Here is a 26422-nt window from a genome sequence, read left to right on the forward strand (position 1 = left end):
ATATTATATATATATATATATAGGGGGGTAGTAGGGAATAAAAAGTGAATGTTAGGCTAGAGAGGCTAGAGAGTTTTAGGAATAAAATTTATCTTGTTCCCTTCAAGGTCTGGTGCACATTTCCCGCTGCCAGATTAGTATCTTTGAACTGGAAAACATTTTCCTCCATGGTGAAAGTTTTTTTTTTTTTTTTTTTTTTTTTTTTTTTTTTTTTTAAATCTTACTCCAAGTTTTGGATTCTTGGTAATTTGGCAATTCTGAGGCGTTACTACGCCCAGCTGAACAAAAGCGTCCCTGAGTCCCATTCAGAAATTGAACCGGAAAGATCCACGTTCCCATCAGACAACGACACCGTTGTAGCAGCAATGGCCTTGGGAAGGGCCTGCTGATTGGCTGGCAGGACATTTTGGGAGGCTGTGGTTAATTCCTCTGATTAACCACAGGGCCTCTTTTTTGAAAGGATGTTGAGTCAGAACTGCCAAGACATACACATGCGTGCATGCATGCATGCTACTGGGCCTGCCTGCAGACATAGGTGCTGCAAATCCTACCCAATGCCACAGTGGGGATCCTTCAGGGAAGGTGATTTTTTTGGATGGGGGACTTGGGTCCTTGGGGAAGGCCTCAGAAGGTTTCCCAAAAATGTGGGGCTGCCGAAATGGCTTTATGGGGCAGCCCATGAGAGTGCAGCTCATGCCCACTAGTTTCCAGGGGTGTTTGTCCTTGGGAATGGTGAGAGCTGGATTTACCCAGGGGAAAAAAAAAAAAAAGAAAAAAGAAAGAAAGAAAAAAAAAAGTCTTGAAGGGCAGTTCCAGGTCTCACTCATCTCCTAGCACAAGGGAGGTCCTAGCTCTGTGGAAACCACAATGCTGAATCAGGAAAAGGTCCTCCAGGTAACAAAATATTGAGTCATCTGCCAGCTGAAACAACCACCGTCATGGTCTGAGAAACTTCTTTTTCAGGAAGAGATGGATGGGACATCAAATAATTCACAGGAGACCACAAAAGTCATGCATGGCCAAGCCATGGACATGACCTCCATCATCTCAAGACAGTGTGCCACCCAACAAACTATCTTGCTACAGCTGGAGCTGAACTTAAAGTCTATCTAGCCTGTCCTAAAGACACACTGACCATCACTGGACATCCACTGACCTGGAGTGGCAACCCTCCGTTCAGAAATCTGGCCTCGCCACCCCCAAATATGCTGTTTTAAAAGGTTTGGTACTTAACCTGTGCCATTTAATTTGACCCTTGCCATAATCCTTTACTGTTTCAACTGTTGATGCATGCACACTAAAAAAGAGAAGCTGAAAGGAAACTAAGGAAACCAGAAGGACAAAACCTCGATGTCTATGTGTCTATGACGATTTAGATTATCAGCAAAAGTGTAAAACTCATGATACAGTAATCAGACTAGGGAACATCGGTTTCACGGCCAGTGTCTTTGAATGTTGCTGTCTGCTCAACTCCATCCCATGCCATGCTGGGCTGGGATCTTGTTGGGGAAGGTGTGGGATGGATCTAATCTTCCTCCTTTATTCTCCTACAGCTTCTTTGAGTCTCTTGCCTGTGCAAGACCCATCTCATATGGCCAGGTGAACTGATGTGGCTGCAGTGATCCACGCCACCTGATCCTTCCTCCCTACCTCATCCCAGCCATAACTCAGAGACCGACAAACCACGAAAGGCATAAGTACTATTGCAGATGTATTGCGTGCTAAAACTCTAACCAGAGCTTCCTTTTTCCCCCTCCCTGCTCGTATGGTGGGAGACTTCCTCCCTGCTCCCCTTTGCATCTCAGCTTTCCACCAGCCTGACCTCAGGGTAGAGACTTTACAGCAGCCGAATGGCTTCGGGAGAACAGGAAACCAAAACAGGGCTGGAGATGGCTTCTGCATGAACTCAGAGAGTGCATGGAAAGAAAAAAAAAAAAAAAAAAAAGAAAACAAACACAAAATAAACAAAACTCAGCCACCACGGGCATCCACAGGCTGGATATGCCCCCTCCCACAAAGGTCTCTGCATTCCCCACTCCCTGCGGTCTGGAAATCTTCCAAGTGTGTGACCCTCAGAGCAGTTGGCTGTTACATTTTCATACAGTGCTCAGGGCTGAACCTGACTCCTAATTTGTCCGCTTCCGCCGATGGGGAGGTAATTTGCATTGATCTGAGTCCAGAGGAAAACTGCTTTCCTCTGCAGGACAGCTCGGAGCTATGTCAGAGTAGCAGGTATGGGGTTTGGAGGCCCCATCCCCCGTGAAACCATGGCTGTGCTTTCCCTCTTTCATTGCAGCCAGTGTAGGACCACCTGTATGAAGAATACTTGTGCTCCCTCAACTTTTATTATGAGCACATGGAGTCCTAGTGGATATGGTCCTCCTATTTGATGTTAGATGTCTGTGGTGTGGATGGCTCAGTCAGAGCTGGCCACATGAGGTATGGGCTCCTGGAAGAAGGTGTTTTAGGTAGAAGAAGGTATTTGAGGTTGCAATTCATTGAAAAATTATGCAGTTCATCACAGGATGGTGCCGTCAGCCACCAGCTGCATTGACTGGGTTGTCACACACAGTAAGGGGAGCCCAGGGTGACTAGTTCAAATAGAGGTGTTTGCATGTAGGCAACGATTCCCATCCATTCAAGCCTCAGTGAGAGGTGTTGTCAATCTCAGGACTCAATCCGGTTGTCCTTGCACGTGTCCCATCATTTTAGATACCCAAGTGTCCTGCCTGGCTTCAAGCTGCTTTTGCGGAAATCAATGAGATTAACTAAGTCTTGTGTTTTATATGCCATTCCCAAGCAGTTGTTTCTCATCCTCCAGGACATCTCATTTGACTCTGGACATAAACACAACCTAAGTTTCAGCAGCTGGATGAGGCCTTCAGGGCTTCAGTGCGTGTGTGCCCCGTTCCCTTCCAGTGTCACGGGGAGAGATGGGGGTCACCCATGGCTCCGACTGAGAAATCTGAATCTATGTCTCTATGATTATATTATTTATATGATTTATATTTATTGTATGATATATTCCACCAGGTGGCTGGTGGAAAATTACATTCTGAACATCACTGTATTGTGCCTTGTATCCAACTTTCTCCTTTCAGCCTTTTCCTTCCCTCCTGCGTGAGACAATGGCAGGACTGCAACGTTTATGCTGTGAAGCTGAAATGGATCCAGTGGTCTTCTGAGGGGTTGGCAGGCTGTGCTGAAGGGTGGGATTAGCAGTGCATTAGGAGAGAAGAGTATGTAAGGACTTTCCAGATCAAGTATCTGCAGAGTTTCAGAAAGCTGCTGATTCAGACGCTGCTAATGACACGTTTGAAATTAGCAGGGACAGCATTTTACTGTTCTGAATGATAAGAAATGCCAGAAAGTCTCTGTCACTAGATCTACTCACTGATTTTCTTGCCTTTTCTTCTTCTTTTTAAATTAATTAATTAAATACTTATTTGTTGATTTATTTAATAAAATGTGTCACTTAAAAAAGCTTAATGGCAGGGAGAAGGAATATTTGCAAAAGGCACAAAATAGTCACTGATTTCCAAAGCCTAAAGAAAACAACCATGTTGCACATGATCTTTTGTGATGTAATTCTGTTCTCCTCATCCACAAAGGTGTCAGGCACCATAGGCCCCCACAATCTGGGTGGGGACTGGGGTAGGAATCAGCTCTCAGAGCAAAACACCTGCATTTAGCTGTTTAAATGTGTCTCCAAGTGTGTTGAGGGTCTATGTTCACATGATAGTCAACAAAACAAGGAATTCAGATTCATTTGCCTGCACCCAAGTGCTGTGCAAGATGCCTGAGGTAAGATGCAAGATATCCACGTGGACACCAGACACGGTTCCAGAAGAGCATGGGTTTCACAGGTATCTGCCAGCCTTGTGCTGGTGTTTTAAGTGGTTTAATATATCTCCAGTGGCTCTAGGTGTCTAAGTGTAGGCAAATTAATCAGACCCCTTAACTGCAGTCACCAAAAAAACAACCACCCAAAAAATAAAAAACGAAAAGGGTGGGGGGAAGTTTACATCTCAGAAGCCAGCTGAGCTCTTTGGATGCCCCATAATAGCGCATATTCCTAAAAGGTAACACTCTTCCATGTCATGCTTCGTTTAACTATGGTATACGTAGCCGGAGGACGTCCTGGAGGCACAGACAAAATGTGCCCCAAATCTGCTGTTCATATCAGTTGTGGAAAATTCTCCAAATCCCATGCTACAGGTACATGCCCAGAATGCCCCACAGCTGCAGGCTTTTGGAGGGCTATGAGCAGGGAGAAAATTTTCTTTGCTTGCAGCTTTTATAAACTGCTCCTAAGCACCTCCTATGGGTCAGCAGTAAATGTGGGATACGAGGGAACTACGTCTGACCACGTGTGGCCTTTCTTGTGTTCTCACGTGAAGTATTGTTATGTTACTGGCAGAAACCACCAGACTTTCTCAGCAGTCTCTAGGCATAAAATATTATCAGCAACACCACACTAAAAGGCGCTTCAGCATTTGCAGAAACCCAATAGACTTAAGACTATAGACATGAAATGAGGACTGCATGACAAGCTTGCTTGCAAGAATAAAGAACAGGTCTCGATGATGCACTTTTTTATTCCTATGCCTACTTTAAAACAGCTCTCCATCTTTTGTGATGTGAACGCATGACACTTTGATGGCATTTCATCTGCGTAGCTCAGTCTACGCTGAGTAAACACGTTATATGCCATCAGTTTGAGGCTACACAAAGTTATTGGCTCTTAAAAAGACCCCAGAGGGCTCCAGGAACAAAGGCCAGGCATACAAGATCTTTGGTCTGAACAATGGAGTTTAGATAAAGCAGCCCTGGACCATGCTGTGCCTTTCCTATTGTGTTTGGTATGTGATGGGGTTCCCGTGGCCTCTCTGATTTCTCTGGGAGCAGTAAAACCACCATGATATAAACAAGCAGTAGGAGAGGAAGACGGGATTGGTGGGCTGAGGTTTGGTCTTAGGATGGTCCATCTTGCTAGGCTGGTGGTTTCCAAGCCGAGCTAACCTCCCAAGTAGCTGGCACGTATTCCCCTTCCCCATGATTTCAGTAGATGTCACATTTACCCTTAAGCTCATCCTTGAAAACAGGATGGGTTTGTCCCATTTTCAAAAAAAGATGTGTTTGGCATAAGTGTTGTTTTTGGGGAGATGGAAATGGAGGAAATTTCTGCTTAGTGAGCAAAATGTGCCATTTCTTCTGCCAGCGTCTGAAAAGGTGAACAGAAAATTGACCATGCTGAAGGTGCTGCTGTTGGCTGGCTGTGTGAAAGGGAAGAGGTCCACAGTTTAAGTGTTATTATGTTTTTCAGAGGGTTATTGCCTTAAATGCTGCCTACCTAATGTCAGGGCCTCATCAGGACTTCCCACATGTGCCGCATTTAATCCAAAGCCTGAGGAGCTCCGAGAAGACAGATAGCCCTGAATCCTACTGTTAAGGGAACCCAAGAGAGCTCTGAGGAGAGTGGCCAAAGGTCCTTTGAGCCTTGGTTCCTGTCTCCTCCCTGCCTAGGAGCTGACATCCAGGGAGAAGTGTGAGAACAGAACAAATATAGATAAATATATACGTGTACCTATGTGTATATATAGTATCCAACGATCCATCCAGTGATTATGCAGCAGTGCTGAATACCCTCTCCTGATGTTCAGCAGCCTGTGGTGTGGTGACATGAAGCACAGCAGACAGACAACCAGCTGGTGTTTAACCACACCGCCTTCCTCAAAGAGTGAACACCGGCCAATCTGTTCCCCTCCCTTCCCTCGTCCTCCTGTCTCTCTCTAAACACTGGAAGGAAAATAAACAAAGCAGGGCTGCCTGGTCTGGGTGATGGGGTGGGAGGCCACTGCTCTCCGTTCAGAGGCAGGGAGACCTTCGGAAAAGCCAGAGCGAAATTGGGATGGGGGATGGCCATGCACAGCTCTTGGGGAAAGAGCTTGGGAAAATTTGGGAAATAAGATTCTTGGGAAATAAGATTTCTCCTGGCCTCTGCTACACCGGTGAAAGGTTATCTTAAAAACAGAATATGAGAGTTCAAGGAAGCAGCCCGTGGTGGAGCGATGGCTTTCAGCACAAAGAAATCAATCTTCTCTTCCCATGGTGTGCTGCTAGGACACCTTCCTCTGAAACTCCTTCCCATCCCTCACTAAACTCCTGCCTTCTGTAGACCATGTCTGAGAGATGGGTCTTCGTGGTAAGATTGATGCTATCAGCAAGGTATCTGGGAAGACACGCTCCAACAGCTAGCTGCAGCCTACCTGCTCCCCTGGCGAAAGAGAGGACATCAATCTGGGCTGCCAATCTGGCGTCCTTCAGCAGTGCTAATTTTCCCTTAGAAAACAGCCCAAGAGCAATTGCTCACTGGGCAGTTACGAGCTGTTAATTCTCCTGGCTCTGATGGCTTTAGCATACTTTGCTAATTTCAGAAAGCGGTTTCCTTGCTGCTCTGTGTGAAATAATCCTATTTATACGCTTCAGGAAAAGGCAGCGAGAGACACAAACTTTCTGTAGGGCTCTCTGTGCACTGCTTTGGTCAATCTTATAATTATCCCACCGTGGCTAAAATGAGAAAACTACACACCTAAACAAACATGCGTGGACATATATATGTGTACGTGTAGATGGACGTGGGTGTGTATTTAGGTCTGTGTATCTGTATAGAGCGCTATCTATGGCTGTAGGCCTATTTCTAGAGACAGCAATGCAGATATATATAGATAGTTGCAGACAGACATTTTTTTTTTTTCCTAATGCTTTCTAATGCATGGCTTCATAAAATTTTCTCTGGTTACATCTGCTCAGATGCTGTCCTACTCGGAGTAGTAGGACAACATCTGAGTATTTTGATCTCCTTTCAAAATGTTGGTTAAATGCAGCTGTTACTGGTGACGCAAAGATGCTGTTCCCCAGGGGAGGAAATAATAATAGAAAACAATCTCTCTCTAAAGACGACTAGACTATCTTGCCAAATTCCCTGATTCTGACATCTCTTGACATATTTACTTCAAGAAGAAATCAAAGGAAGGTTTATTAATACCAGTGCTTCAGAGCCATGCTTGGGTGTGAAAAACAAGAGCCCTTCCCTGCACTCTGAAAGTCATCCCCCAACCATGAAAAAAAAAAAGAGGGTTGCTCTTGCTCCTATTTTTTCTTTTATTTCCACAGTGCTTTTCATACCGTAAGGCCCAATGGACCCTCAGTGGATGTATATGCATTGCTTCACTTATCACGAAAATGCAGCCACCTCTAGGACAAAATGTGGCAACTACACGGCATCACTATGAGGTGAGTGCAGGGCTGGACAGTGGCCTCATGCAAACACAAGGTTAATAATAATAATAATAATAATGAATGAAAAGTGTTGTTGTAAGGCTTGTGGTAATCAAAATTCAGTTCAAAAGCTGGGAGAAGCTTCCATTATTCCTAATGCTCTTTGGCCCGGGCAGGCATCACTTAAGCAGTACCAAACTGTCCAAGTAATCTGAACAATGAAGGTGGGCCAATTTGTCTTGTCATTAAATACCATTACATCCATCTCTGTGTAGCTAGAGCAGAAAAGTAATGGCAAAAGATGACTGAGCCTTGTGAGCAGAATAATGATGATAATAAGCTTCCTGGGAAGGTTTGATTAAAACAGTTCATAAAAGTAGAGGTCACAGGGAGGAGTAATTTTCCAAGCAGGGGCAGAGCAGTGAACAAAAATGCATCGTGACCCCTCATCTAATGTTTCTCTGGTAGGAAGCACCGCTCAAGTGGGTGAAATCTAGGAGACCTGCTCTGATGGAGAGGTCTGCAGCAGATGACTCCCACCACAAGACATGGCTGAAAGTGGTGGGAAAGGGGATGTGAAATGCCAAAAATGTGATAAGACTTCGTAAAGCTCTCAGTGTGAGATGCTCAATAGTTCCATGACCTACTCCAGAAACTTCTCAGAAACCTCTGGGGCTAAGGTAGCTCTTCCCACCACATGGACTGGGAGGAGACATGTCCTGCCAAACCTAAAAGCAAATGTCTTCCAGTGCTGAGACACCATGCTTAAATATCTGCAGCAGTACCTGGTGTATGCAACCTTGTCTGTTCCTTGACTGCATGATAAAACACATGCAAATGCAGAAATAATCTCTTTCCTCACTGAACAACTTCATTCTCTATCCTTGGAGATATTCAGAGTTTGTCTGGACATGGTCTGGGGCAACCTGCTCAAGGTGGCCCTGCTTAAGGAGGGCGTTTGGACCAGATGAGCTCCAGAAGCCCCAACCTCAACAAATCTGTGATTCAAACGTTGATTCATCGGTGAAGAAAAAATACAAAAACTATGCTGTGGTTGGATTTAAAATTAAGAACATTGTCCCAAAGGGACTGTATGTCATTTTCAAGCCTGCTCCCCACCGTGAAGTTTGTGGTTAGATCTTTATCTCCGACTGTCTGAAAATAACCCTTGCTGCAAATGATCAGTCCCTACTACCATATCCCACATCCAAGGAGGACATCTCCCAGATACCACTGAGAGACAGAGATTTCTGCTAAATACTTCACAAACTGTGGATAAAGCAGCAACTGCATGAGGGTGGAAATGTCTTTGTGAAAGAAGAAGCTCGTATCCTCTCAGGTGACCCCACTGACAGCAAAAAAAATACACATATACACATGAATGTTTGCCCAGGAGCATACCAAACCCTCTCCATGTGCTATGAATCTCTTTTTCTAACTTATGGACTTGTTTCCCTGCTTCAGGATTGCAATTACACCAGAATTAGTTCAAGATCTGCCCTCACATGCTTGTGTTCTTTAGCACTGGACTTTTCCCTCACCCATCTCCAAAGAAGTGACCACGTAAAAGCTCTGATCCTGTAGCTTATACCTTGCAACCAAGAGGTTCTCTGTTAGACAACTACAGAAGCAGGATCGCTAATGATTTGACTGACACAGCTTTTAGCTCTCTGCTTGTGCGTCCCCTAGCACAGACAAGCACATACGCAAGGGAATAATTAATAATAATTTGCTAACAAAAGTATTGTTTGGTGGGAAGAGGGAGTCTCAATGACATGGAACACAACATCTAACCACTTATTAGTGCTTCTGAGCCTGCTCCAAGTTTCCCCAAGATCTCTTTACAAATGGGATCATGGCAGCTGGGGGAACCCTTCCTGGCTTTGAGGACAATTTCCCATTCAAATAATTCCCATCAGAACAAAAATGTGTCTTTGGCAAGCTTGGACGCGGTCTCCAACAGGAGGCAGCAAACTAAGGCTCATCAAGGGTTTTAAATGCAACCATACTCCTTAGGCTAGCCCTGGGTGAGGGACTAGCCCCATGCCCCGTGCCCCAGTGCAATTGCCTACCCTTTCCCTCGTCTCGTTGGTGAGGAACTTGGCACATTCACTGTAGTTTGCCCAGGTGCGGTTGTTGCCTGGGACCAGCTCCCAGCTTCCATTCAGGTCACACCGGCGGTAAGCGTGGCCTGGGGAGAGAAGCGAGAGAGGGTGTAAATGGGGCTGGTAGAGCAGGAGAACCTCTTCCAAGAGTGGATGTCATCTACCACAACACCTCTTGCCTGCTTTGAAGCTCAGCTGCAAGAACACATTTTCCATCTCCTTTGCAACCTTGCTAGTTTTCGAACTGAGAGACCCTCTCAGCTAATAAGAAGTTGCAATTAATTTAGATCAAGATATTGGTTCTAAAGCTAAGGAGAGAGCACAAAATCATTCTCAGAGCTGCAGCTCTCTGTACAAAACAAAACAAAAAATATCAAATGAAAACAAACAAAAATCAAGAACAAACAAACAAACAAACAAAAACCACAAAACCCACAAAGACAAACTACCGATCTTCATTACACTGCTCTTTACTGATGAGTACATCTCAAGGTAGAGTTTTCTATGGCTCCCCTCCTCATGACGATGGAGAAAGCAGAAGAGGCATGGTTTCATTTTGTGATTCAGCTTACAGATGGAAACACCCATGTTCAGATGTGTGTGGGGATACAATTACATGTGTTAAAAGTCCCATTACAGTTAATTGGGATGAGACCAATCAAGAGATCCATCTGTCCAGTGACTACAGAAGGACAGTTTGTAGAGATATTTGCTTCTACGAGCCTTTGTATGACTCCCACCCTGTGTGACCTGATGAATAGGTGCCAACGAGGTGGGGAGTCCATGCCCTGTTGGGTTGTGGAAGAAAAAGGGATGGATCACCTGTTCCTCCTGGCTCCTAACACGAAATCTATGTGTGTGGGGTCTCCGACAAAGGACATCTGTCAAGGGTTAAACTGGCTCAGCTCAGTGTCTTATAGAAAAGGCAGAGCAGGCTATGTGCAACCAGAGTGCGTGGAAATATAATTACTTGTTTTCTGAAAACAGCAGCAGTGCTCTGCTGGGAACATATAATCTTAATTCTCTAATTTCATAGGGTTTGGGTGCACAGCTTTGCCTGAGAAAAGAGAATACGTTAGCTTTGAAAATACTCTGAGGGGCGAGTGTGCTTCAATTGCTTCTAAAAACATGCACAGACTCTGTGGCACCAGAAGCAAGCAAAGAAATGTGCTGCCTGAGGGAAAGTGAGATAGGGAGGAATTCACATGTTCTGGTTACCAGCACTGCTCTCAGATAGCCACTGCAGGGGTCTGGGCAGAGAGCAGGGGTTAGAAGCAACAAGCTGGTGGAGTGAAGAATACAAATCGGGAGGATATCTTGTAGATTTCTGTTGCTACATGAAATTTGTTGCAGCAAACAGATGTGGGTTTGAAACCCTCCAGGACGTTCTAGTTGTAGTTACCAGCCATTGCAGTCTGGCTTTGGCAGGTAAATTTGGGATTGTTAATGTTAAAATAGTGCTTTTCTTTTTCTCTCAACATAAAATAAATAAATAAATAAGATAAAATAAGATAAATAAAATAAATAAAATAAAATAATAAAATAAAATAAAATAAAAGTGTCTTTACTCCTTGTTTGGTTACTTCTCTGTTTAGATGGGAGTCACCATGTGATAAGCAAAGGATGCTAAAGAGGATTCCTAATTTTCTGACTTCCAGGTCTCTCCTTGCTGCAGTTTTCCAGGCTCTGCTGACACCGAGGACAGCACCTACCTTTGTGATTGAAGTCGTAGATGTACTCAGGACATGGCATGGCCACCACTTTGCCCGGCACGCCTTCCGGCCAGCAGACAATGCCATCCCACTCAGGAAGACAAAAGCCATCTGTAGAAGAGAAACAAACATAAAAAGGTGTCACTCGACCGGCAGAGGTGACATTAATCCCTCAGACCCAGTGTTTTGGGCTGTCCAGGGTGGTGAAGCACTGGAACAGGTTGCCCAGAGAATTTGTGGATGCCCCATCCCTGGAGGTGTTCAAGACCAGGCTGGATGGGGCCCTGAGCAACCTGATCTAGTGGGTGGCATCCCTGACCATGGCAGGGGGATGGAATCAGATGAACTTCAAGGTTCCTTTCAATCCAAGCCATTCTCTGGTTCTGTGATTCTGGAAGCTTGCTTTTACCTGTGAGTTGAAAAAGAACGGAAATGGGGCAGGAGAGCAGAGTGGAGAACAGGAGGACTTCAACACTCAGGACTCAGCAGACTTCTGGGCAACCTGGAGGTGGCCAAGGGAGCTTGGCTGGGTGTAGGCTTGATGTGGCAGCACAGGTTTGAGTCTGGTCTACAGTTCCATACCAAGGAGATAAATTATGTTGGGGCTACATTATTGTGAGGCTCATACCTAGCAGTTCAGGCCTACCTGAAAGGCAGTCATCCCCACAGAGGAGATCGGTCGTGATTTCATGCCTAGGGAACATCGATCCAAATTCAGCCATCATTTTTACTTATCTTTTGCATCAGCCTGTGCTATGCTGCACCACAATGTTTTGCTGCTTTCTCATATGTGTTTGCTTGCCCGATTTTGACTCCATTAGCCCCAGCTTCCCTCTCCCCCTGTTTCCCTGGGATGTCATCATGGGGCAAGATGCAGGCCATGCACTGATTGATTTGGAGCTGTGCCCATTCTAATTGTCTGGCAGTGTACACACATTAATTAACCTGCTGCCAGCTGCCAAGCACAGCATATAATGGTTGAATTTTCCCCTTGCTTTCTCACTAGTTTGTGTTTCTGCCTGTTGCTCAGTCACCAATTTTCACAAAATGAGCAGAAAGAGAATGGGCAGGTGGAGAATATCCTGGGAGCAGTTTATCGCTCTCTGTGGTACCACTTTGAAAGGCTAAGTGCTACTTCCTAACTTTTTGGGAATGGAGTGGTGGGATGGTTGTTAGCGGATTTTTCTTTAAAACATCCTTGTTATCCCTTTTGTTCCTTGAAGAAAGCTAAAATACACTTGAAGGAGAAACCCTGCTTCCCCCCAGGAGGTCTCCCCCTTCCCTCTACGTATTGTAGTTTACTTGCAGAAATCTGATGTATGTGCTTAGCGCAAGGAAAAGCAGAGGGACAAACTGAGAAAAAAAAGCCTTTTCTCACCTTTTACACCTACTTTTCTAAAAATTGTTGAGTGTGTGTAAGTATTTAAAGTACTTTAATTCTTATTTTGCAGTTTGCTGGAACTTGAGAAGTAATTAAGCAGGTCTTCTATCATCCTGAAATCATGAGAAATTTTGCTTCTCTCTTTACTAATAGAGGTCCTGGACAATCCTGCAGAGTGCTCTCTGTGAGCAGGTGGGCTGAGAAGGGTCAGGAGGGAGTCTGCTCCCCATGGGTTTTGTCACAGGCTTCCAAAACAGCTGAGAAGCAGCCCTGGTTTATTTGGTGTGCAGGGGACAATGCCACCACTTGCCCACATTTGAAGGGCCAAGACATCCTCCAGGCTGCTAGAAGGCTGTGGGAAATGACCCTGTGTTCAACACCACCTTAAGAAGAAGGAAGCCAAATCCACCCGCCACTTCCTACATCCTACCAGCCTGTTGGTGGCCCCTTCCCTGCAGATTTTGTTCCTAAGCTCCCATTCCCATGAGGGAGCACATTCCCGTAATGACTTGTGGTTCAACGTGGGCTGTTTCCCATCCCTGAGGAGTCTGGGAGGACTGTGCCCCCCAATTTAACCTAGTGCTTGCATACTCTTTCAGTTGGGCTGTATTAACCACCAGCTAAAATCCAGCTACCGTAGCACATCTGAAGTGAAAACCAATTGCTGGTGAATCTGCTCCAGCTCCACTTTCAGAGCAGCCCCTGGACTCTGTACCAATGGCAGCCCACAAAAAGGAGTTTATCAGCGGCATATAAAGTGCCTGACAGAGTGAAATTACATGAGAATCAAAACAAAATGGAACAGCCTACTCTTATCTGCAAAAGAGCTCCACTAGAAGAGAAATGATAAGCATGGTCAAGATCTCAGAGTGTTTCATTAATATCAAAGCTGGTGCTTTAGCAATCTTTCACCCGAATGGTAATTTATCCTTTATAATGCATGTGCTTTCACAAGATTAAATAAGAATCCAGGTTTGCTTTAAAAACCTTTAGCTGGTGTGGTGCCCTTCAGGGTCAGAGCTGACAGTGATCAATTCAGTTTGCTGGCATTTTTGGACATGAAAAACATCAGAAAAGCTCATAATTTAACAGCCGATTCCTTATCTTTCATTTAGTGTTGATGAAAAGGACCAGACTAATCACTGCCTATCTTCTAAAGCGTTTACTAGGAGTGGGGGAAGAGGAGCTAGAATTCCTTGGCATCAGTGTGATAAAAAGGAGGAAGAAGTTTATTGCATGTTCTCTGCTCTGAGTCACATTAGAGGAAGATTAATAGTAGATTTCCTATTCATGAAAACTGCGTAAGCCCTGCCATTTGGCTCATTGTGTTGCAGGATAACTTACACCATGAAAAATTGTTTATTTTTTTTTTTTTAGTCCTCTCTAAAGATCAAAAGAAAAAGGAAAAAAAAATGCCCCACAAAATTTGGATTAGGTCAAAATGTTATTGCTTCTGAGCTCTTTCTGCAGACAAGAAAATAAATAAAGATTTCATTTAGCCCTCAAAGTGTTCTTGATTAAAATAAAATAATTCTTCTTACAAAATAAATAAATTTGGGTAGATTTTTAAATGAACACTATGGAGAAGCAACAATGAGGAGAGGAAAAAAAGTGATCTGAATGACGGCTCTGGAAGTCCTTCCACTTTTCTAATGTGTTCAGAATGACTTGCAAAGTTCAGCCTTCACACAAGAACAGTTTCAGTAAATATTGCACAGCAATTTTTGTCCAGAAAATGTTAATTTGAAAAAGTGTCTGGTGGTACTCCTTCCCGCTGTTCTAAACATACCCCCGCCCACTTGCAATGGACTGATGCAAAGGAAAACAGATACTTTCTGGATAACAGAAAGTGCAATTATTTACTTTTAGTTCTTTATTCCCTACTGTCACCCCCCACAGAAGCAGAGGGTTGAAGGCGCTGTGCAGGAACCATGGTGCAAGCTGGCATGGGGATCCCTGTGGACTGCTGCTTTATCACATGGGTAATCTGGGGAGCCATCAGCTGCCCCAGAAATCTGAAAAAAAAAAATCTCCGGTGTATCTCAGTGCATCTGAAATCTTCCAGTGCCTCTATGTATTCACCCATGGAATAGATTCATTAAAGCCATCAAGGATCTCGTATTCAGAAAGCATCTGAGTTTCCCCCTGAAAAGTGCAGATGAATCTGTTGTCACTATTGTGAACAGTTACGGCACAAACATCTTTAACCTCTTCTCCACCTCTTCACCCTCCACTGCTTCTCCCTCCCAGCTCCAGGCTTTGAAAACCCATTTCAGCCAAATTCAAAAGAGGGGTAAGAAATCTCAGTTGTCATTTCCTTCTTGCAAATTTCTCTGGGAGCGGTGATTTGTAGAGACCTCCACCACATCCTTTCCTGCCTCCATCACCCCACTGTCTCTCTGGTCTGCACAGCAGACTCCTTTACAATTAATTTTGCTTCAGACCACTGGTGTGATAATTGGGACCAATTGAGACTAAATTCTGCATCTCCTGCTTCCAACTTTCCTGTTTTGCTCACTCTAGAGATCATTTAACAACAGAGCTGGTGATGAAATGGAGACAAAAGGTAGCACATATTCCATTGGTATTGTGCTGGAATCTAAACAAGACTTTTTGTTTTTCTGTTTTCCCAAATGTTTCCTCCAAATGTTTTCTCTTGTTTTAGAAAAATATTAACACTACTAGTAACTTGGCTCCTTCCTGCTGTGTTCTGTTTCTCCTGGTCATTTCTCAAAACAAATCTACATTGAATCACAAGAAAAAATCTGAAAAATGGTGAGGAGATTCAGGAAAACAATATAAAAATCCACAAGCTGACAAGTTTTCCTGATGACTATACATAATATATATATATATATATATATATATAAATTTTATAACCTTTATTATAAACTGTTATTATTATTATTATTATTATTGTTATTAAGATCCACCACCTGCAAGTAATGTGCTTTTGGCATGCTAAAAATAAGTAAGTCTCTCCTGAGACACTGTTGATAATGTTTAGAAGCCCAGATCATCAGAAGGGATCCTGTTTGTTGTAAATGTTGATTGAAAAGCTCTTGACAAATTCCTTCTTTTGGTGAAAAATAGTTTGTGGGTTCAGATATGCTGTTTGGATCAATGCAAGTGGGCAGCTTTGGGAAAAAAAATGTTGCATGTTCCAAGTGAACTGGGAATGCTAAACATTTATTCCCTTGGAAGAAATAGTAGAATCCACTGAAGATGTAAGTCAAAAGGAATGCATACATTTTAAGAAAACAAGTAAATCTCATACATATCCCACATCCTAAGTGTCTTGGATGTGTATCAGTCACTTGGGCAATGCTGGATGGAGGATATGGCTTGTGTCTCAGGCATGTATGTAAAAGGGAGAAGCTCATTTGCATTTGGAGCTGTAGCTGTAACTTAAGAATGGAGACAGAGAAGGTGGGAATGGCACCAGAGATTCTTATGTTTGGAGGACATCACCAACAACTTCAGTGCTTGTGCATGACACTGAGTGGCTGGGAGTAAAGGAAGACTTTTTTCTTCTCTGGAGTCTTTACAGATGCTTCATCCTGATGTTTTTCTTTCAATTTCTATGGTTTGATATGACTCCAGGGAGACACAGTGATTGTCCTTGTGGAGGAAGTGAGGAGCAGTGGTTTTCCTTGGAGGCTGCATGTTCAAACAGAAATGATTTGGGGACTGTTCCCTCCCCCTCCATGAGTTCAGCCTCTGTCACCTGTAGCAGAACAGGGCTGGGTTCTGTGTTTGAAGAGAGTTTCTGGGTTCTCCACCAGGTAAAAAACCTAAGCTCTTAAGATGGGTTAAGCAAACCCACCTTGCTAAGTAGCTTGCTGGATCCAAATGATATCCTGTGTGCTTTTCTCAAGAGGAAGAGATGCTCATGGGGCAACCTGCCTTGGCTGGCACTCCTGTGGTCCCTATAGCCACCAGGGTTGGAGAGGGATAATGCTTCTACTCACTGGATTTCAGTCACTAATAAACACATATTCAAGCCTGTGTTCTCTGCTTAGACTCTTGGACTACAAAGCTATCACAGCCAGGTTGGTAGAAGTCAACTGCTGAGGCTGGAATCAAAGCTTGGTCTCCTAAGGTATATTCTGCTGCTTCATTCCATTGTAATTTGCTAAAGGAGGCTTCACAGGTCCTGAGATGTTCCTGCTACCGGTCAAGGGAAATAACCTCTCTGAGGAAAAGTTTGTAAATTCCTTTGGAAGAGAAACAGAAAGAAAAAATTCTTCCAGCAGTGGGGAAGGACTAGTAGAGTGGAAGAATTTGCTGGTGGCTCTGAAGGAAAATAATAAAATAAAATAAAATAAAATAAAATAAAATAAAATAAAGCAACAGAGAATGAGAAAGAAGATTTTTCTCATCCCATTAGTAACCTTTATGAATGGAGATGAGCTCTGAAAGTGGGAGAAGATGCATAAATAAGCATGTGCAAACCGGCAGTGAACTAAGCTCATTCTGGAAATTAAGACAGAGCTTCTGCCCTTCAGATGATCTTGTTTGGGATGAGAACTCTGGGAGGAACAACAAGTTTTGAGTCCCTAAATGATCTTAAGGTGGCATCTGATTAGATGGAATGGATGCTGCAACACTTAGGTACAACAACTTCTTAGGTACGAAGAAGCCAACACAGCCCCCCCTATAAGTACTTGCTATGCCCTCATCTCCTGGGCTTGAGATTCCCAGCTCACCACTTCCTCAAGATAAACTAAACTGCAGCAAAGCTCAGCCACTCTTTCATCCACCATTTCACTGCAAACCTCACCTCCAGTTTCCTGATGAATTTCCTATAAGGATATTTTACTTTGCTCCTCAGACCATCTCTCCAGCTCACTTGAGGCCTCATACTTTAAAATCCTGTTTAATCTAGGTTCGTCCTCATGTCTACACTATCACTGAAGAGCTCACTTGTGTTGCCAAGATTTCTTGGTCTTATTAATCACAGTATATTCTTGGATGGCAAAAGTGGGACCAAACGCTGCACACTTCTTAAATATATGTATATATTTGCTGATTTCAAATAACAGCATCTCAGGATCATTGAAATGGGGTTGCTTCCCCAAACATCCCTCAGTTCCCTGTCTAACCCAAAGCTACCAGCACCTCAGTGAAAGGTGCTGGTCCTCACCAAAAGACGTGGTCCTCTACTCTCAATCTCACTACACCGGGCAGGTATAAGTCACAACTCTGATTTATTTCTCTGCATCTCCATTCCATTATATCACAGTCTGTCTTTGCCCACCTTCTAAGGCTACCTTGTAAAACCCAGTGCCTCATTGCCTGTGGTGTCTGAAGGTTGCTATTACAGCCTACCCATTCATCTTCCAGTTGGTTGGACTGCCGTGAATACTCCCTTAGAGCAGCGCTGTACTACAGAGGGGTTATAGTTGCACGTATTACTATAGTTTTAGAACAGATGTGCCTTACAGCTCTCCTTCGTCCCTGAGGGTAGAAATCTCATCGCACGGAAATTGTCTTCATTAGTGCAAGCCAATAAGCTATTCAGGATGAAGCAAGCGAACAATCTGTTTGATACCACTGCTGCAGGACTTGGCTTTTGAAGGCTGAAAGTCTGCTCACTGCGCTTGGTGAAAGGGCACATGCTTCTCTTGGTTTGCTCTACACATCCCCTTTCTTTATCTCTGCTTGCACACCTGAGCCCCGTCTGTATTCCCAGCACGCTGCAGGTTGCTCAAGTGCAGGAGGGAGAGAGGGAGAGGCGCTTTCGGGCCATGCCTGCTCACTGCTCAAATTTCCCCCCCTGGGGTGCACTGAGGGCTATTCTCCCTTGCTTGTCACGTTTCCCTTGCCTCCTTCCCCCTGTCTTTCCCCCCCAGTCTCAATTCCGAGTCCTATGCGAGCGGTACATGCATGTGGAGAACACATTAAAACCATCTGTGAAGCTGCTTGGCAGCTGGATAAATGCAAACATGGTCTCGAGGTGTTTATCTAGGGGTATGGAATATAAATCAGACCGACTTCTTCTGGCACCATGCGAGGCACCAGGGAGACCACATTTGGAATACGGTGTGCAATTGTGGTCACTCTATTACGGGAAGGACATTTGGTGGATTGCAAACAGGCAGGGAGGAGCAACCAAAAAAAAAAAATGACCCATCATTTTGGGACAGGAGGGGGAGAAAGGGAGGCTTGGAGGGCCAGTGGCTCTGCATAGGGTGTTTGGTGCTGCAGATGTATTTCAGACCTGGCTGTCAGAGTGTGTTTGTGTGTTGTCTATGTACAGATGTGTCGGTGGCTACGTGTGCAGAAGGGTGTGTGCAGTTGTTGGCCTGTGCTGTGCAATGCAGGAGTGTGTATCTGTTTTGGGGAAAGATGCTCTGCATGCCTCCAAGTTTGCATGGGTATCTGGGGACATGGTGCTGCAGTGGAGGTGTGCATGGTGTGCCCTGTGTCAGTGCGTGCATCCACAAAGACCTGGGGGTGTGCACAGGCAACGTGAGTGGGAGGAGAGGCAAAGGGTGGATGCAGGTCCCCAGAGACCTTTGCTGGTCTTCAATGGGTAGAACACCTCTTGCATGCTCAGTCCTAGAGGAAACGGACTTCAAAGGGGACAGACACTTGGGGCTAGGGGCTGTTCCTTGTCACACCATGTCTTTCTTCTCCCTAAGGCAGAATGGGAAAACCACAAGCTTATGAATGCTACCAGAATGCTAACAGGACACAGCTCTGGAGGAAAGGCCACCCCGACATCGCTAGCCCATTTCCCATGCTGCCTGTCCCCTGCCAATCCCAAACTCAAGCTGCCACCTTCAGCAGCCTCTGTGGTATCACCCAACATGACAGCATTGGCCCTGCTTAGCCAAAGCATCCTCCTTTCCTCTTTCAGCTGAGTCCAGTTCTTCCAAAACCCTCTAAATCTCTCTCTGTGAGCTGATAGTGCTGGTCTTATAAATCACTAAAAATAAATGTAGAAAGAAGTGTAGTAACAAGTACTGCAGTGCAGCTGTTCCTGCGTGTTGTTATTTACCCATCTCCATGCACACATGGACCATTTATTCCTATCATAACTCCTGATACTTGATCCTCCTCTGCATTGCAAGACCTATAACTCTGCTAAGAAGAAATTTTTCAGTGGGAATAGAAGGCTTTGGCCCATAAACATCTGCAGTTAGAGGCCAACTCTCAGCATTTCTTCTCTTGCTAGCTATAACTCAGGCACGAGCACAAGCTAGCTGTGAAGAGCTACAAGCCCTTGCTAGCCATCACAGCCTGCTGACTTGAATACTAGCTGTAGCAGAGGGTTGGGGTGGGAGAGCACATCTCTCCATAGGTCTTCCGTGCTCTTTTGACCTATTCTAGAACAGACACAACGAGAAACCCAGTCTTGACCAAGACTCACTGATTACACCTATACCACTCCATACAGAAGACCATAGCCTTTTTTGTGCCCTGTAAGCCAAGTGTGGCTCAGATCCATTTGAAATCCCCATCTTGCATACCCCAGAAGAACAGTCTTGTATGAGCTGCCATATGGAAAACTCTTCTGGCGCATGCTAGTCTGTAAATAGTGTCTCCAGGGGCAGTGATGGTTGTCCCAGGTTGAAAATGCATGGGGAGCATGTTGAAAGGGGATGGTGAGGTTGTCTGGGGGGCAACATTTGTGCCAGAGCTGTGGTCCAGACTTGCTGAGCTGTGAGGACTGAGAGTCCACAGACGGGGAGAAGCTAAAAGAGCAGGAGATGTGAGGTTTGCGAAGGTCTGGGGTGTTCAGGCAAATCCTGAGTGCCCTGAATGCTTTTAAATCCCTTGGCTTCAAGGGCACCTGAGGCTGCTCCCTACCTCTGAGGACACCCTGGCAGGATTGATGACCATGGATAGGGCTTGAACCTCTGGGAAGAGAGCCAGGAGCAGATTCTGAGCTTCTGCAAGCCCAGAGATTGTCTGGGCTTGGGCATGGGTCCTTTAGGGACAATGGAGCAATAAACTCAGGCAGGCAACCCACATACCTTGGGTAAAAACACACGGCATCTCAACTAAAAATAACCCCTCTCCCTAGCAAATAGGTTTATTTATTAAAAAAACAAGCCATTTTGAGGCAAGCTGCAACACCTAGGACTTTGAGAAAGGACTGCCGATGGCCTTTGCTAATAACAGGTTTGTGTAAAAATCTCTCTTCCCCCACAAAATGTCCCATCTCCTCTTCCAAACCAGGGAAAGACAGACTTTTAATTCATGGGAAAAAAAAAAAAAAAAATCAGGTCTGATGGCTTATGGCTGGGAATTTCACTTCATCCCCTTCCAGGTTTAACTTTGGGGTGGCATGGCTGCCCACCATGGCTGAAATCTAATATTTATGTACGTAGATGAGAAATTTTAGGGTTTCCTGTTCTTTCTGAAAGGCTTTCATCTAGAAACTAAATTTAAAGAAAAAAAAAGAAGGAGGGGTGAGGGAAGAGAGAAAAGAAGAAAGGAAGCCAAATGCTTGTGGGGACAGTTTTTTTTTTTTTTTACTTTTTCTCTTTCCTTTTTTTTGTTGTTGTTGTCTTGTTTTTAATTTTCTGGGTATCCGTTAGCTAACAGTGGCAGACGAGGAACATATCCTGAGGCAGGGCTGTGTGGAAATCACGCTGGACTGGCACAGGTCCACACGGGGCTGTGCCCACGTCAGCCCCATTCAGCAAGGGTCCACGGCAAGTCCTCAGGCTCAGAGATATTCCTGTGGGGTGAGCTGGAGAAGAGGGCACTGCCGATGTGGTCTGTGCTAGGAGGGAAGGAGGGGACTCACCCTATACTAGTTACCTTAAAACGAATGAAAGGTAACATTTTAGGGGAAAAATAAGTAACTTGCAGTTTTTGCAGATAAATAGTGTTTCATTACTGTTGAAGGAGGTTTATATTATCTCTTTTTTTTTAAAAAAAAAAAACACCTTTGTTTGCTAAGTCTTTCCTTTGGACCATCAACCTTGCTCGCAGTCACATGAGAAACAGCCACATGTTCCCACTCTCCAGATATCCTTGGTGAATTCGTGCTTCACCCTGATGCTCTTCAGTCCCTGCCACTGTCAAAATAGGGCTTAGACATGGCATCAAAGTTGCATCAAATTGAACAAGGCGCTGCTGCTCCATGGCAGCAGACAATATATTTGAATACTCCCGTTGACAGCCTATTTGCCTGGTCTATCAGGGCACGAGCCAAGGATCAAAGGAAAATTGAAACCAAGACAGATGTTGAACATCCATTCCAGCCTTTAGAAGTCTCCTTCCAATGAACATCTCCTTCCAGCCTCTACAAGAAGGGTGAACACCACTGCTCTCCATGCACCTGCCAACCATTTCCTTCTTTCACAACATCCAGTCCAAATTTTAGGTGTGCTAGCTGGGATTTTAGAGCCATTTTTAGTAGCTGGAGCCACATTGGATCAGGCCTGGCACAAAGATGATGCCAATGCTGGCCAGGGAGGAAGAACAACGCAACCACTCACTGGCCACTTGGATAGGAGCTGCCCTGGAAACTGCTGCTGTTTGGCACCACACCACAAGGCACACGGCACTTGCTAACCGTCATACAAGGTAAGAAATAAAACCATGGGTTTAATAAAACAGAGACCGTAAAACCAGCAAAGGGAAAAGGACAACATGGATCGGCCTAGAGACCAACATCTTCCTACTTCCAGAAGGCAGATGGGCCTGATTTGAGATGGTCATCTCTTCTGTGCTTGCTGCTTCCCAAGGAAGAGCTAATGAAGTCCATGCACAGGCAGGATCACATTTTGCAGTCAAAGAGCCAGTGCTGGTTGGTGTCTCCAGCCCAAATCCAAACCTGTACTGAAGGAGTTGTGCACAGAAACCTGCTCCTCAATCTCATGGGGCAAGAAGTGGTGCTGGACTCACAGCTCCTGCAGTGCATTTTCTTCACTTGCATTAATCTACGTAGACATTTCTAGCCTGTTATTAACAGGCAAACACATTAGGAGTGGGTAGCTGCAAGGTGAAAAAGAGATCAGCAGATAACAGCCCCAAATCAAACTTCGGTGCTGAGCTACTTTCTAATTTCTCCACAGATCTCTCTGAAATTCTGGTTGCTATTATTATTATATTTAAATGTTGGTTGCCTGCTAACAGTTTATCACATTAGTCTGAATGAACATGAGTTAGGGAAAAAAAAAAGTTGCAGTGCTGAACTGTGAGGGAAAGCAACGAATCTGAGACAAATCAATGCCCTCACTAAAACTGAACGGGAATCTGCCGGTTCATACCAGGTGAAGAACTGGCCTGTGAAATGCACTCAGCAATGAGACAGGGAAAAGAGGAAGAGAATCCAGGTACCCGCTGCACTGCAGGAAATTTCAGATGTGCTTTCCTCATTTCAAAACAAAACCAGAGGCTTTACGGCAAGAATGATGACGAGAGTTTTGAGTTTCAGTCAAGTGGGATATGTCCAAAGATTTTCGGCGGTTTCTGTCCACCTGGATTTGAATCTTTGGAGCCTCACCTTGAATTCCAGGACAAAAGGAAATGTGGTTTGTGGCTTGTGCCCTGGCTGAAGAGTAAGGAGATGAGAACCCAAATCTTGGCTCTGCCACAGGCTCTCCTTTGAGATGGGAGGTGAGGCGTTGAATATCCCTGTGCGTCAGCTCTCAAGAATGAGGACAGCAGCCCTACCAAGCTTTCCTGCCAGCTTATGTGATATTTCTTTCTATCAAAAATAAAAAAAAAAGTAAAAATAAAAACAACAACAAAAAAATCAAGGTGTCCCAGATTATCTCCCTGCTTCTGAAAACACACACCATTGACTATTATAAGGTGGAATAAATAACGACAGCATGCTGCAATCGCACCCAGGCAGGAGAAGGATCCATAGCATCCCCCTAATGAAGAGGGATAGGTGAGCATCTAGGGTGATGGTGGGACAGGATGTGACAGCTCTGGGTGGATGCACACACCGCTTGATGTGCAGTGGGGCCACATAGGTGCAATTAGAGCAGGCAATGAGAGATAAATCATCTTGGGCTTCCAAATCATTAGAGGCTTAGCAGGTAGTGCTCAGTGCAACACAGCTTACTCCAATACTTGTAATTCCTGGCTCTGCTTCTCTCCCTGTGACAGCCCTCTTGTTTATGGGGCTGCGTGAAGAACCAGACCAGGAAGCTGATTCAGCTGAAAAACAAACTTCCTCCAAAAAGGCTCTTTCTCAACTTGATCAGTTGCCCCATTTGGCCCTGCCTGAACTTCCATGCTAAAGGAATCCAAAATAGCAAATGAAGTCATGCTTTTTGTGGTAAGAAAATTGGCCTCTGTGCATGCACACGGGTCCTTACCATGTCTGTCACCACAGCTCATTTCTGCCTGGCCTTTGTTAGCCAACACATCTCACCGAGGATATAGGCTTGTGCTGAAGTCACTCATCATAGAATCACTAAGGTTGGGATAGACCTTCAAGACCATCTGGTCCAACCATCACCCTACTACCAATGTCACCCACTAAACCATGTTCCTTCCCCTTGGTAGGGGGATGCCCTGTAGGACCAGTCAAGACATGGCATGCAGTTAGGATTTGATGGGACTCCTTTTTTCTCCTTGTCTGAGACGGGAGATATTACTGCTGCCCCCAACACCTCCGAGTCATCTTAGGGAGCTACATTCAGTCTGGCACAAATCTGGGTATGCGCTTGAGGTGTTGGTGAGATTAGATTTGCAGGAAGATGTCCTCAAAAAGCTCCTTGGAGAAGCAGAGGCTGTCTGCAGAAGTGCTCACCCTGTGGCTCAGAGAGCTGCAGGAGGAGGTATAGGAGGCATCCCTGCGTGCCTGTGGTGAGGGGTGCTTCTCTCAAGGTCTTCTGAATCTGTTCCACCAGCCACAACGCTGAACGTGGAGGGGTGTTGGACAAAACTCTGCAGCAGGGATGCGAGATGCATCAGCAGTCTTTGCTAGTTGCAGAGCCCGAGTGAATATGTGGTGCAAAGAAGCTCTAAAACAGCCATGGGGTCAAGGGCCTCTTTTCCTATGACCTTTGTGGTTTAGAGCTTCCCTGGAGAGAAGGGACTCTTGAGTCCAAAGCTGCTCCTCATTGACTCGGGCCAGGGATTTTATAGTGTAACCTTCTCCTTTCCCAAACATCTACGTCACGGGGATGTCACTGGGGTGTCCTGCAGCTGGAGCTGAAGGCTGTGGCACAGGCAGATCATAAAGCTGGGCAGATTTATGCTCCAAGACCTTTTTTGATACTTTCAGACAGAGTGAAGTGGAACTAATGGAATAGATTTCAATCTCTTTTTTCACCTTTCACATGCCAGGCAGTGATGCATTGTTCCTGGGAGGCAGTGAGTTAGATTCAGATTCCTTCAAGCGGAGCTCAGCATAGTTTTTTTCCCCTCACGTGTGACTCTTAAACTAAGTGAAAAATGGCTGAAGAAATCTTGTCCTTTGACAACTGTGCACTGGGCTTTCCTTATGACCCCCAGAACAGATGAATTACCCAGACCTTCCCGTCCCTGCTGCATTGTAGCTTGGCCATCATCAGTCCTCAATACCCAAACCCTGAGGACTGCAGGGAGGAGGCAATATCCCCAAGGAGCTTTGGTGTAAGTGTAAGACTTTGTAATTCTAAGTCCCTTGGGCAGGACTAATAATTGAAATGTTTGTTGGAGGGGATTTCTGAACATCTCTTGTCCAGCCTTCAGCCCAGTGTTAAGTGGTTCGTCTAAATAGCAATCCTATATTTAATCTGTGATCCGTGTTTGGAGACAGTTGGACACAGATGTCACCCAAAGGTGCTGTTCTCCACCCACCAGCTCTAAAAGGAGCTCATGATGTTCAAGCCCATTACTAATCTACCTCTTCTGCATGTCACCATCACCAACACTGTGACCACTTTGGCTCAAATTCATATCGTCCTCTGGTGGTAACAGCTTTTGATTTATGGACATAGAAATAGTGGCACACTGGTGATGTGTACTGCCGTTATTGTTACACAGAGGATTACATGGCATGGAGATCTTCCTGAGCAGGTCTGCCTGCAGATCACATGCTTTACTTCCAAGAAAAGTCACGTCTTGCTGAACGCACTGTGATGTATAATTCTGTCCCATACCACTAGATGTCCAAAGACAAGACAGGGGGAGGATCAGGTGGGGTGGCAATACAAGAATAGTCCTTATGCCACCCAAACTGAATACCTGGAGCAGTATCACAGGAGACTGCCTGAAGGCTTGGAGTGCTCACCCAGGATCCATATTGCACCAAGACACAACTGTTTTGCCCTCATATATTCTGCAGCTGAGGGTTAGTGCATTTAATTTTGAAAACTGTTGCCTTTTCCAAATTGCTTTCTTTTGCATCTGTGGTGAGGGAAGATGCAAAGGGATTAAGCCCTCCATCTGGCTGAGAAGTGCACAGCCTCGTACGTCCTTGGGTGAGCAGCGCAAATAGAAACCAGACCCCAGTTTCCATATCTTCAAAGGAGGAAAGGACTGGGCCTAACCACTTTTCACGCTGAGCTATGTGCAAAGACTGAGCTTGGGAGCCTTAGCCAAGAGATTTGATCATGCAGATTACAGCCTTTTGTTCTACCACCCCTCAGCCCACAAGAGGGCCAAAAACTATCCATTCCTTCACACTCCTGGAGCATGTAGGGGTGGGAAAACCACAAAAATAGACTTTGAATTTTTCTGTTCACAAATATCCTGTAACATTATTGTTTCATGTGTTCAAGGGCGTCTGTAGCCTAAAATCTCTGGATGGCAGCTCCTCTGCTAAGTGGGAATTTTCCCACTTAAGAACTCAGTTTTCCAAATTGAAAACCCTCTGTCTCTGACATCCCAGAGGTGGTCTGGGAGCTCACTGCCCTGTGAAGCACAAGCGAGAACTGCTGGGGGAGCCACACAGGTGTGGCAAAGTAGGGGTTTTAACAGTATTTTAAGAGAACATCTCTTGGGGAAGGCTAAGTAAGGGTGCTTTCTGTCTT

General features: G+C 45.0%; 1 protein-coding gene across 2 annotated transcripts in view; it reads right to left on the reverse strand.

Annotated features, from left to right (window-relative positions):
* PTH1R (parathyroid hormone 1 receptor) overlaps positions 1-26422 on the reverse strand; it is a 113798-nt gene that overhangs the window by 25070 nt on the left and 62306 nt on the right. For both annotated transcript variants that reach the window (XM_035316856.1, XM_035316857.1), the window contains exons 3-4: positions 11099-11209; positions 9354-9472 (exon numbers count right to left, since the gene is read on the reverse strand). In XM_035316856.1, the coding sequence (XP_035172747.1) occupies positions 9354-9472; positions 11099-11209 (230 nt within the window). The remainder of the gene's footprint in view (positions 1-9353; positions 9473-11098; positions 11210-26422) is intronic.

This window comes from Oxyura jamaicensis, chromosome 2 (genome assembly GCF_011077185.1).
Source record: "Oxyura jamaicensis isolate SHBP4307 breed ruddy duck chromosome 2, BPBGC_Ojam_1.0, whole genome shotgun sequence".
Taxonomy (NCBI): domain Eukaryota; kingdom Metazoa; phylum Chordata; class Aves; order Anseriformes; family Anatidae; genus Oxyura; species Oxyura jamaicensis.